Raw genomic sequence first — 13746 nt, forward strand, 5'->3', positions numbered from 1 at the left:
GGTACACCGTGTAACCTTCAAATGATAAAATACAGAAAGAACCTATTTTTCCTGTTGTTTCCCAACCAGTAACCGACCACCTGCTACCAATCTTTAATAGTATTGTAGAGGTCACTCAGCTCTATTGTAGAAATATATGACAGGATATTTTCTGGAAGGCTGAGACCTGCTACAAACACTGTTCTAATCAAACCTTCCAAAATATCATATACTGTTCTGAAGAGGGAGAAATGAGTTTGAGACCTATGGTAACATGACAGTAATGGAATAACATTCAATCAGCACAATATCCACATATTGATTGTTTTATTTCAGGATTAACAGATAAGTAATACAAACTATGGATAAATTAACTCTATTAATGTACCTACAGTAATTCAAGTACAGTGTATATGGATTATAGTGTATATAATTTCAAACACACGGTGTTTGCACAACCCCAAGTCTGACAGATTTTCACACCTTTAGACAGCTGCAAAAGGATAGCTTCAGTATATAAAATTAGTGTTTTAACATTTAAACATTTAGGAATTTCATTTAGTTATACATTTTTTTATCATGTATGATACCTGAAAAACATTTGAGACTAAGTAAAAAATAACTTATTAAAAATCAGTCAGCACTTTAAGTGGTGTCTTCCTAGTAATGGCATACAGTATGTTTAAATGAAGGCACTTATCAAGGATTAGAAAGGGAATAGGGGATACCTAGTCAGTTGTACAACTGAATGCATTCAACTGAAATGTGTCTTCCGCATTTAACCCAACCCCTCTGAATCAGAGAGGTGCGGGGGGCTGCCTTAATCAACAACCACTTCGTCGGCGCCCAGTGGAAACAAGTAATGAAAGTAAAAAAGGGTAAGTGAATGAAAACAAGTTCATCATTACATCAACCTTTTGAAAGATAACATTTTAAAGAATGACGACAGCTTTGCACACTCTTAGCATTCTCTCAACCAGCTTCACCTGGAATGCTTTTCCAACAATCTTGAAGGAGTTCCCACATATGCTGAGCACTTGTTGGCTGCTTTTCTTTGACTCTGTGGTCCTTCCTCATCCCAAACCATCTGAATTGGGTTGAGGTCAGGTGATTGTGGATGCCTGGTTATCTGATGCAGCACTCCATCACTCTCCTTCTTGGTCAAATAGCCCTCACACAGCCTGGAGGTAGTCCCACTAAGCACAAACCAGATGTGATGGCGTATCGCTGCAGAATGCTGTGGTAGCCATGCTGGTTAAGTGTGCCTTGAATTCTAAATAAATCACAACAGTGTCACCAGCAAAGCACCCCCACACCATCACCCCTCCTCCATGCTTCACGGTGAGAACCACACATGTAGAGATCATCCGTTCACCTACTCTGCATCTCACAAAAACACAGCAGCTGGAACCAAATATCTACATTTTGGACTCATCAGACCAAAGGACAGATTTCCACCGGTCTAATATCCATTGCTCATGTTTCTTGGCCCAAGCAAGGCTCTTCTTATTATTGGTGTCCTTTAGTAGTGGTTTCTTTGCAGCAACTTGACCACGAAGGCCTGATTCACACAGTCTCCTCTGAACAGCTGATGTTGAGATGTGTCTGTTACTTGAACTCTGTGAAGCATTTATTTGGGCTGCAATCTGAGGTGCAGTTAACTCTAATGAACTTATCCCCTGCAGCAGAAGTAATTCTGGGTCTTCCTTTCCTGAGAGCCAGTTTCATAATAGCGCTTGATGGTTTTTGCAACTGCACTTGAAGAAACTTTAAAAGTTCTTGACATTTTCCAGATTGACTGACCTGTCTTATATTAATGATGGACTGGTGTTTCTCTTTGCTTATTTGAGCTGTTCTTGCCATAATATGGACTTGGTCTTTTACCAAATAGGGCTATCTTCTGTATACCACCCCTACCTTGTCACAACACAACTGATTGGCTCAAATGCATTAAGGAAAGAAATTCCACAAATTAACTTTTAACAAGGCACACCTGTTAATTGAAATGCATTCCAGGTGACTATCACATGAAGCTTGTTGAGAGAATGCTAAGAGCGCGCAAAGCTGTCATCAAGGCAAAGGGTGGCTACTTTGAAGAATCTCAAATATATTTTGATTTGTTTAACACTTTTTTGGTTACTGCATGATTCCATATGTGTTATTTCATAGTTTTGATGTCTTCACTATTATTCTACAATGTAGAAAACAGTAAAAATAAAGAAAAACCCTGAAATGAGTAGGTGTGTCCTAACTTTTGACTGGTACTGTATATTTAGTGTAGTTGCAGACAAGTAAAAGAATGGCACATACAATTTATAGTTATTATTATGGCACATACAATATTTGGTACAATCTGGTATTCTGGTACACATTTCAATATTTGGTATTTGGTACAATCAAATTGTTGTTTCATAATATAAATTCTTAATGTCTTGGATTGGTTCGTAGTGCTCTTGGCAAAATTAAAAGGCTTCCCTTGAAGCATGCAATTGTGAAAATTGCCCACAACACCACATATTCAGTCCACATTTCTGTATCTGGTGAAGAGATTATACAGCACCCTCAGCGTGGACTTGAGGTCACAGTTCACAATATCTGGGAAATAAGAACATATGAATAAACACATACAGACAGCAGTCACTAAAAACATATTTTCGAATAGAAATAGAGGAGGATATGGCATAAAGGAAGTGTTTTGACCCTGAGAAAAGCATTCTGATTCAGAAATGACAAATCGTACTGCCAATGAAAAAGCACACTGAACATGAATGTGTGTTTCAACATGTAGTCATAGACACACTACTACATAATTCTAAGGACAAATTAAAAAACACATTAATTACACACACAGAACCCAAAAAGAAAACCCATTCACAAAGGGGCTTGGTGTGTGGTGCTTCTACTTCAACATAGTGTGGCATTTGAGATTATCTGAATAGATTGGTAGAGTGAAAGAGCAAAAAGACAAACTTCTTCCAGACTTGGTTGTATGTGAGAATACTGCTGTCAGGGCTTAGCGCCTGACAGAATTCTCATAAACAAATAATTTATTTAGAGACAGATACAATTAAAACACTGACACATTGAATTATCAGGAGTTATATGTATTGCTCCATATGGCTTTGCACTAAATGTTCAGCATCGGAATAAAAAATAAAAATTGTCCATAGCAACTATATAATTGCATCCTAAAAGAGAACACCTACCTTCAGGCCTGGGTCTGGGTCTCTCCAGCCCTCCATCTTGCATCAGCTCAAAGGAGAAGGACACGTTGTACACCTGCATGACAGAAACACAATGACAGCAACATTACACAACAGAAGAGCCCCGCAAAGGTAGGCTACAGTATGAGGAAACAGCTCTCCAACGAACACACAATGCATACAATTCACACAAGTCATCACAGTTCCCCAGCCACATGTTCCTCGGTGTGGAAACATCAGCTCAATAAACCCATAACCCCCTTTCAGCTGAAAAAAACACTCACTCTGCACCAGCTAAAACATTAGAGGAAGGGGGAGGTGTTTCAGTCAGAATGTGGTTGTTATTTGGTTGAGTTGGTTCATGTAAAAGTGTGGTACTGAGTGTCAGTGCAGCGCCTGGTATTTCTTAGAACAGATCAGCTAGGGGTTGAAGGAGATTTAGGAAATATGGAGGGTAATTAGCAGCCAAAGCTTGAGAGAGTGAGAGTGAGCGAGAGCGAGAGCGAGAGCGAGAGCGAGAGCGAGAGAGAGATCTTGAGACAGAGCTAGAGAGAGAGTGAGTGGGATAGGGAGAGCAGGAGAGAGAGAGGGCGGTGTAGAAATCAAGCAAGATCAACCATTGGAGGATTCCTTCAGGAGCGTAGAGGGCACTCCTTTATAGTGCCTGTCCCTGAAAGGACCCCTTGTCCCTGCTCCCCTCCCTCTCTCTGCATTAGTGCTAATCTCTTGGCCACTTATTGATTTCCTGTGCAGGAGCAGATTACAGATGCTGCCTGCGGGTGGGTGCCCACTCTGCTTGGCACAGCACAGCCTGCAGGAGAGGACCCAGGCTCAGGTTTGACAGGGAGTCCCTTTAGAAAGCCTGCTAAGAATAGCTGTCAAGAGGCTTTGGGTTGCACATTGTCTGTCGGGCAGTAAGGAATAATCTACATGATAAATACTAATATCACCAAATCATTTTGAAGGATTATAACTCTTGAATTTAACAATGATGCAAATGATTGAATTATGTTTTATTCCAATGGATTTTTCAACAATTAGTGCCATAAAATCATAATTTGCTGGAAATGTATGAAACTAGTGTGTTCACTGTCATTAAAGTGCACCACACATAGAACATATACAATTAAGCAAAATGGAGAGTAAATGTCAACATACCTTTTGCTCAAAGTTCTCAGGTGTCAGGAAGAAATTATAGAGCGAAACAAAGTAGCCCTCCAGCAGTCCCAACAGCAGAACCAGGTAAACACCGTCAGCAAACTACATGTGAAAAAAACTAAAACATGGTTCTTCTTATCAATATACAAGTTGAGGTATGATTCTCGTTAGATAATTCTAGTTCATATACTGTACCTGTGTGTCCAGTTCAGCCACCTCCAGATTGAGCTTGTTCAAGTGTTTGTTCACAAAGGTGATGAGAGTCTGTGGAAACAGCAGCCATTTACAGTGAGATCCTGAAGTATTTGGACAGTGACATGTGTTTATGTTATGGCTCTGTTCTCCAGCACTTTGGATTTGAAAATAGTACAAGACTGCGATCTTAAAGTGCAGACTGTCAGCTTTAAATTTAGGGTATATTCAATTGGGAAATTAGAGCACTTTTTGTACATAGTCCCCCAATTATAGGGAACCAAAAGTATTTGGACAAATTCAGTTATATGTGTATTAAAGGCCCAGTACAGTCACAAATGTAATTTTCCTTTGTTGTATATATATTTCCAGACTAGGTTGGAATAATACTGTGACATTTTGAAAATTATGATAATGCCCATTTAGTGTAAGAGCTGTTTGAAAAGACAGACATTTCAGCCTGTTTTGTTGGGATGAAGATTTGGTCTTCCATGGTGACATCACCATGCGGTAAATTAGTTAATAGACCAATAAGAGAGTTCCAAACCTCTCTGCCTATAACAGAACATTTTCAATTACCCCATCCCCACTCAGACCACTTGCAGACAGTCCAAGCAAAATTATTGCTTGAGAAACTGCTCTTTGCTAAGAAGCTATTTTTTATATATTTGTAACTATTTTAATTGAAAACAATTACAGTAAGGAACTTAAATGTTACAATGATTTGATATTGAGAGAAAAAAACGTCTGCATTGGACATTTAAATTATTCAAACATTTTGTATTTGTTCCTATATTCTTAATGTGTGACTCTACAAACTTGTTGGATGCATTTGCAGTTTGTTTTGGTTGTGTTTCAGATTATTTTGTGCCCAATAGAAATGAATGGTAAATAATGTATTGTGTCATTTGAATTTTTTACCATTAATTTATTTTGGACACTAAATAATCTAAAACTCAATCAAAACAAACTGAAAATGCATTAAAACAAGTTTGTAGTCACAAGTTAAGAATATGGGACCAAATACAACACTTTTGACTACTTTAATACACACAAAACTGTAAGTGAATTTGTCCAAATACTTTTGGTTCCCTAAAATGGGGGGACTATGTACAAAATGTGCTGTAATTTCATAACTGTTCATCAGATATGGATGAAAATACCCTACAATCAAAGCTGACCGAATGCGCTTTAACCTCAGTCATTGTATCATGTGCTGGAGTAGCGCCAAAACAATAGCAACAGTACAATAAAACACTGCTACAGTATTAACAAATAACACACAGGACCTTTTTCACCACATTGAGCTTGTCTGGAGCATGGTCAAACAGGGTGTCGAAAGCATCTCGCTCTTAATGGACGGGGAGAACAGTCATACCATTACTCACAGAAACGATGCAAAAAATGTCACGGTAGTCAATGACAAGTACTGAAAACTGTGCCTTGAAGACCAAAAATGTCCATTGTTCACAGTGACTCATGATAAAATGCATCAGTAGAGAATAAACAGTGAGCACCTACCATGTCTCCCAGATAAAGCCATGAGGGAAACGAGAAGAAAACAAGTTCTAAACCTACATTTGGTCTGCAAGGACAGCTCACAAAGAACTGAATGACATTTATATAACAGCACACTTCTATTCTACAAGTCCTATTGATACGTTTATGTCAACCAGATAAACAGGAATGTTGGTGGTGAATACAGTAATGTTGATGGAGTACATAATAGGTTAACTTTGGTGAACATTTAACAAAATGGATGTCTCCATTGTGGTATTGTCAGAGGAGCCAGGCATGTTGGGTCAAGGGGCTGCTGCAACATCCCAACAGCTATCACACAAAGGAGGCTAACAAGGGATGGCTTGGACACACACACACATACACAGGCACAGCGCTCCTTCTCTTCATGGTGTAATCTCTAATGACAGTGGCAGGGCTGGGCAGCAGTCCAGGTCGTATGATAACAACCCTGTGACCATGACTATAATATGAGAGCACTGCGCGCCCACTTATCTCCCCAGCTGCTCTGGGCCTGCCGGACCGCTCCAAACCTCAGCTGGGCCTGTGCTACACTGGCAAGGAACCACACATCCCTGTCCATACAATGGTCTACTGTGTTCATAGATGCTGGCGAAACAATTGTGCTTGAACACCTATAATAGAATGCAGTTATTTCAGAAAATAGCCTTTCATAAAGGCTGCAGGAGGGATTGCATTTGAGAGAGGAAAATGTATAAGTACTAAATATTGGAAATAAGATGGCATAGTGTTTTTGGGAGGGGCAATGATATCATGTGGCGTACTAAGGTACTACTAAGGTGTACTAAGGTAAACCTCTCTCTATCTCTGACATAACAGACTGAATGAGGAGTGTGAGTTCTATCAATGAGGAAAGAGGCGAGCTGAGAGCCGAGCTGAGAGCTGACATACCCTGTATTGCCTGTGATCTCCTCCTGAATCTGGCGGGACTGAAGAATTCCTTTCCTTTTCTGAGAAAAAATACAGACAAAATGCCAAATGAAACAGGAGAATCTGCCTTGCATTAAAGGGGCCTATAATTGTATCTAAAGAGTGGGAGTATTTCATTAGTATTCATCACATTTATAAGCATGTATAGCAAAGTTATTTTCACATGTAACTAATATGCATACAACTTCAGATACTTAGGTTATTTCAAATATCATCCACGTGTACTATATTTCAAGCCAAATAAGAACCACTACTTGGATGGACACATGGTCAGGAAGTCTGATTGGTGCTCTGAAGTGTTGAGACAGCGCCACCAACAGGTGAAGAATGGCCACTATACTCTTAGCATGTACAGCTGGTCAAGAGAGACAGAAAAGGGGATTTGCTTTAGCTTTGAATGGTTGAAAGAACAATCAATAAAGTAAACAAGGCTTTGATTTCTCCCTACTAAAATGCTAAATTAAAGGAGAGGTATCTAAAAGCCCTCTGATATCTGTTTGATCCTTTCAGGCTAAGTGGATCAGAACAGAAGAGTGTGTTACATCCCCCGTAAGTGTTTTTCCTCAGCTTAAAAGAATAGGTTGAAAGCAGGGAACAATTGCATTGATTCGGTTAGCACTTGGGTGACAAAAGTCTGCGGTAAAATTGATCAAAGACTCCATCATGTAATACAAGTGTTTCTCTTTTTGATGTAGTTATTTCATGCATTCATGCTTCTTTCAAAACAAAACAATGACCTTGAAGAATGTGTACAGTACCTTCAGAAAATATTCATACTGCTTGACATATTCCACAACTCTAAATGGATGAAAAAATACATTTCTCCTCACCCATCTACAGCTAGCCTAGCGGTTAAGAGCGTTGGACCAGTAACCGCAAGGTTGTTGGTTCGAATCCCAGATCCAGCAAGGTGTAAAAATCTGCCATTCTACCCTTGAACAAGGCAGTTAACCCCCAACAACAACTGCTCCCCGATGACGTTGTTTAAGGCAGCCCCTCACCTCTCTTATTCAGAGGGGTTTGGTTAAATACGCAAGACACATTTCAGTTGAATGCATTCAGTATCTATCCCCTTTCCTGACACACAAAACCTCGGACCGCCGAGTGCTGAAGCGCGTAGCACTGGCCCGGGTATCCAGGAAGGATATTGACCTCATCCCGTCAGTAGAGGATGCCTGGTTGTTCTTTTAAAGTGTTTCCTCACCATCTTAAATAAGCATGCCCCATTCAAAAAATTTAGAACTAAGAACAGATATAGCCCTTAGGTCACTCCAGACCTGACTGCCCTTGACCAGCACAAAAACATCCTGTGCCGTACTGCATTAGCATCAAATAGCCCCCGCGATATGAAACTTTTCAGGGAAGTCAGGAACCAATCAGTTACACAGTCAGTTAGGAAAGCTAAGGCTAGCTTTTTTCAACAGAAATTTGCATCCTGTAGCACTAATTTCAAAAAGGTTTTGGGACACTGTAAAGTCCATGGAGAATAAGAGCACCTCCTCCCAGCTGCCGTGAGGCTAGGAAACACTGTCACCACTGACAAATCTACAATAATCGAGAATTTCAATAAGCATTTTTCTACGGCTGGCCATGCTATCCACCTGGCTACCCCTACCCGGCCAAAAGCTCTGCACCCCCCGCAGCAACTTGCCCAARCCCCCCCCCCCCCCCCSCTTCTCCTTCACCCAAATCCAGATAGCTGATGTTCTGAAAGAGCGGCAAAATCTGGATCCCTACAAATCAGCTGGGCAAGACAATCTGGACCCTCTCTTTCTAAAATTATCCGCTGAAATTGTTGCAACCCCTATTACTAGCCTTTTCAACCTCTCTTTCATATCGTCTGAGATCCCTAAAGATTGGAAAGCTGCCGCGGTCATCCCCCTATTCAAAGGGGGAGACAGTCGAGACCAAAACTGTTGAAGATCTATATCCTGCCCTGCCTTTCTAAAGTCTTTGAAAGCCAAGTTAACAAACAGATCACCGACCATTTCAAATCCCACCGTACCTTCTCCACTATGCAATCTGGTTTCCGAGCTGGTCATGGGTGCACCTCAGCCACCCTCAAGGTCCTAAACGATATCATAACCACCATCAATAAAAGACAGTACTGTGCAGCCATATTCATCGACCTGGCCAAAAGGCCTTCAACTCTGTCAATCACTGCATTCTTATCGGCAGACTCAACAGCCGTGGTTTCTCAAATGACTGCCTCGCCTGGTTCACCAACTACTTCTCAGACAGAGTTCAGTGTGTCACATCGGAGGGCCTGTTTTCCGGACCTCTGGAAGTCTCTATGGGGGTGCCACAGAGTTAAATTCGCTGACCTACTCTTTTCTATGTATATATCAATGATATCGCTCTTGCTGCTGGTGATTCTCTGATTCAACTCTACGCAGACGACACCATTCTGTATACTACATCTGGCACTTCCTCGGACACTGTGTTAACAAACCTCCAAACAAGCTTCAATGCCATACAACACTCCTTCCATGGCCTCCAACTGCTCTTAAATGCTAGTAAAAGGTGCTGCCCTCACCTGCCCGCCTGCCTAGCATCACTACACTGGACAGTTCTGACTTAGAATATGTGGACAACTACAAATACCTAGGTGTCTGGTTAGACTGTAAACTCTCCTTCCAGACTAACATTAAGCATCTCCAATCCAAAATGAAATCTGGAATCGGCTTCCTATTTCGCAACAAAGCCTCCTTCACTCATGCTGCCAAACATACCCTCATAAAACTGACTATCCTACCGATCCTTGCCTTTGGCGATGTCATTTACAAAATAGCCTCCAACTGTCACGGCCGTTGAAAGGAGAGGACCAAGGTGCAGCGTGGTGAGCGTACATTTTCTTTATTTAATCAAAATGACGCCGAACAAAAACAATAAACACTACAAAAACAAACCGTGAAGCTCAAAGGCTATGTGCCCTAAACAAAGTCAACTTCCCACCAAGACAAGTGGAAAAAAAGGCTACCTAAGTATGGTTCTCAATCAGAGACAACGATAGACAGCTGCCTCTGATTGAGAACCACACCCAGCCAAACACAAAGAAATAGAAAACATAGAAATAAAGACACTAGAATGCCCACCCTAGTCACACCCTGGCCTAACCAAAATAGAGAATAAAAGCCTCTCTATGGCCAGGGCGTGACAGTACCCCCCCCAAAGGTGCGGACTCAGGCCGCAAAACCTAACTCTAAAGGGGAGGGTCCGGGTGGGCTTCCTTTACGGCGGCGGCTCTGGTGCGGGACGTAGACCCCCCTCCGCCTCTGGCTCCCCCCCTCTGGTGCGGGGACCCTCGCCGCCGACCCCGGACTGGGAACCCTCGTAGCGGGCCCCGTACTGGGCACCCTCGTTGCGGGCCCCGGACCGGAGGCCGTCGCTGGGGGCCACGGACCGGAGGCCGTCGCTGGGGGCCATGGACCGGAGGCCGTCTCTGGAGGCTCCGGACTGGGGATCGTCGCTGGAGGCTCCGGACTGGGCATCGTCGCTGGAGGCTCCGGACTGGAGACCGTCGCTAGACTCCGGACTGGCCCGTGGAGCAGGCACCGGACTCACCAGGCTGGGGAGACCTACTGGAGGCCTGGTCTGTGGAGGAGGCACAGGATGAACCGGGCTGTGGGGGAGAACTGGAGATCTGGTGCGTAGCCTTGGCACCACTCTTCCAGGCTGAATGCCCACTCTAGCCCGGCACCTCCAGAGCGCAGGCACAGGTCGAACCGGGCTGTAGGGGAGCACTGGAGCTCTGGTGCTTAGCACTTGCACCGCTCCTCTTGGCTGCATGCCCACTTTAGCCCGGCACGTGCGTGGAGCTGGAACAGGCCGCACTGGGTCTCCTGGCGAAACTGGGAAACCGTGCGTAGAGCCGGCGCAGGACTCACCGGGCTGTGGAGGCGCACTGGAGGTCTGGAGCGCCAAGCTGGCACAAGACGTGCAGGGCTGGGGAGGCGCACAGGAGGCTTAGTGCGTGGGGCTGGCACAGTCTTCACCAGACGGCTAGCACGCACCTCAGGACGAGTATGGAGAGCTAAACCAGGTGACATCAAACAGAGGACACGCTCCGTAGGGCGAATGTCCTGCCTCATGCACCAACACAGCAGCTCTCTCATAGCTCTCTCCTCCAATCTCCCCATCAACTCCTTCACTGTCTCTGCTTCACTACCTTCGCTCCCCTCCAAGTTCACCCCGACTGGGCTGCCTCTCCTGGCCACGCTGCTTGGTCCTTTGTTGGTAGGAAGTTCTGTCATGGCCGTTGAAAGGAGAGGACCAAGGTGCAGCGTGGTGAGCGTACATTTTCTTTATTTAATCAAAATGACGCCGAACAAAAACAATAAAAACTACAAAAACAAACCGTGAAGCTCAAAGGCTATGTGCCCTAAACAAAGTCAACTTCCCACCAAGACAGGTGGAAAAAAAGGCTACCTAAGTATAGTTCTCAATCAGAGACAACAATAGACAGCTGCCTCTGATTGAGAACCACACCCGGCCAAACACAAAAAAATAGAAAACATAGAAATAAAGAAACTAGAATGCCCACCCTAGTCACACCCTGGCCTAACCAAAATAGAGAATAAAAACCTCTCTATGGCCAGGGCGTGACACCAACACTCTACTCAGCAAATTGGATGTAGTCTATCACAGTGCCATCTGTTTTGTCACCAAAGCCCCATTTACTACCCAGCACTGCGACCTGTATGCTCTCGTTGGCTGGTCCTCGCTTCATATTCGTCGCTAAACCCACTTGCTCCAGATCATCTATAAGCCTTTGCTAGGTAAAGCCCCGCCTTAGCTCACTGGTCTCCATAGCAACACCCAACAGTAGCAGGTATATTTCACTGGTCATCCCCAAAGCCAACATCTGCTTTGGCCGCCTTTCCTTCCAGTTCTCTGCTGCCAATGACTGGAACGAATTGCAAAAATCCCTGAAGCTGTAGACTTATATCTCCCTCACTAACTTTAAGCATCAGCTCTCAGAGCAGCTTACTGATCACTGTACCTGTACACAGCCCATCTGTAAATAGCACACCCAACTATCTCATCCCCATATTGTTATTTATTTTTGTTGCTCTTTTGCACCCCAGTATCTCTACTTGCACATCATCATCTGCACATGTATCATTCCAGTGTTAATGCTAAATAATTATAATTAATTGCATAATTAATTATAATTGTAATTATTTCGCCACTATGGCCTATTTATTGACTTACCACCCTAACCTTACTACATTTGCACACACTGTACATATATTTTTCTATTGTGTTTTTGACTGTACGTTTGTTTATCCCATGTGTAACTCTGTGTTGTTGTTTTTGTCACACTGATTTGCTTTACCTTGGCCAGGTCGCAGTTGTAAATGAGAACTTGTTCTCAACTGGCCTACCTGGTTAAATAAAGGCGAAATAAAATAAAAATAATAAAACATAAAAATGTTCTGTCCTCGGTTGCAACACTCACTACCAAGTTCCAAACTGCCTCTGGAAGCAAAGTCAGCACAAGAACTGTTCTTCCATGGCCGAGCAGCTGCACACAAGCCTAAGATTACCATGCACAATGTCAAGCGTCGGCTGGAGTGGTGTAAAGCTCGCCGCTATTGGACTCTTGAGCAGTGGAAACGCGTTCTCTGGAGTGATGAATCACGCTTCACCATCTGGCAGTCCAACGGACATATCTGGGTTTGGCGGATGCCAGGAGAACACTACCTGCCCGAATGCATAGTGCCAACTGTAAAGTTTGGTGGAGGAGGAATAATGGTCGGGGCTGGTTCGGGCTAGGCCCCTTAGAGAGAATACAGTAGACGGCACGTGTAGAACGCTTGATTTATGACCCTATGTCCGGATGACGTGTGCATGCCCAAATATGGGCATCCGGTCAGGACATCCTGGCGTGAAGTTATCACGTGGTTATGCCCATATAAGTCCATCCTGCTCCTGTTGTCACGTGTTACGAGTGTGTGTTAATTTATGCATATATTGCATTTATTCCTTTGAAATTGTCATGATGATTGATGTGTAGGGACCTCGTTGAACTGGGGGGATGTGTTTGAACATTTCAAAGAGGATGGCCCCACCCCCCCTATTTTATTGCCCTTAGCGCTGTTGTCTATGAAGCAGGAATGTTCTGGGAGTATTGTGTTGGGGGAAGACGCATTATAAATAAGACCCAGAACAACACATGCGGCCCCAGAACACTAAACAAGACTTTAAAAATAAACCCAGAACATTAAACAGAAAATTATGTCTCCTAGGCCAATAGGCCAATTCTCGGGGTGCTAAGCGCCTCTTGTCACGAACCCAATGATAAAAGCATCGAGGACATCATAAATGTTGATGAAAATACAAGTGTTATGTATGGAACTTTAGATAAACTTCTCCTTAATGCAACCGCTGTGTCAGATTTCAAAAAAGCTTTACCGAAAAAGCACACCATGCAATAATCTGAGTACAGCGCTCAGAAACAAATCCAAGCCATACCGATACCCACCATGTTGTGGTGTCAACAGAAGTCATAAATAGCATTATAAATATTCACTTACCTTTGATTATCTTCATCAGAATGCACTCCCAGGAATCCCAGTTCCACAATAAATGTTTGTTTTGTTCGATAACGTCCATAATTTATGTCCAAATACCTCCTTTTTGTTCACGCGTTTAGTTCCAAAATCCAAATTGATGACGCGCAGCCAGACAAAAGTCAAACAGTTACGTTACAGTTCATAGAAACATGTCAAACGATGTATAT

The 13746-nt window shown here is 43.1% G+C and overlaps 1 protein-coding gene across 1 annotated transcript in view; it reads right to left on the bottom strand.

The window, feature by feature from the left end:
* Window positions 1-513: 513 nt before the first annotated feature.
* Window positions 514-13746, bottom strand: part of LOC111962650 (alpha-parvin-like) — a 42613-nt gene continuing 29380 nt past the window's right edge. Inside the window, exons 5-11 of the mRNA XM_023985907.2 lie at window positions 7245-7356; window positions 6943-7025; window positions 5822-5883; window positions 4536-4604; window positions 4341-4442; window positions 3186-3258; window positions 514-2574 (exon numbers count right to left, since the gene is read on the bottom strand). Of these exons, the coding sequence (XP_023841675.1) occupies window positions 2498-2574; window positions 3186-3258; window positions 4341-4442; window positions 4536-4604; window positions 5822-5883; window positions 6943-7025; window positions 7245-7356 (578 nt within the window). The 3' untranslated portion in view covers window positions 514-2497. The remainder of the gene's footprint in view (window positions 2575-3185; window positions 3259-4340; window positions 4443-4535; window positions 4605-5821; window positions 5884-6942; window positions 7026-7244; window positions 7357-13746) is intronic.

This window comes from Salvelinus sp. IW2-2015, linkage group LG4q.1:29 (assembly GCF_002910315.2).
Source record: "Salvelinus sp. IW2-2015 linkage group LG4q.1:29, ASM291031v2, whole genome shotgun sequence".
NCBI classification, from domain to species: Eukaryota; Metazoa; Chordata; class Actinopteri; order Salmoniformes; family Salmonidae; genus Salvelinus; species Salvelinus sp. IW2-2015.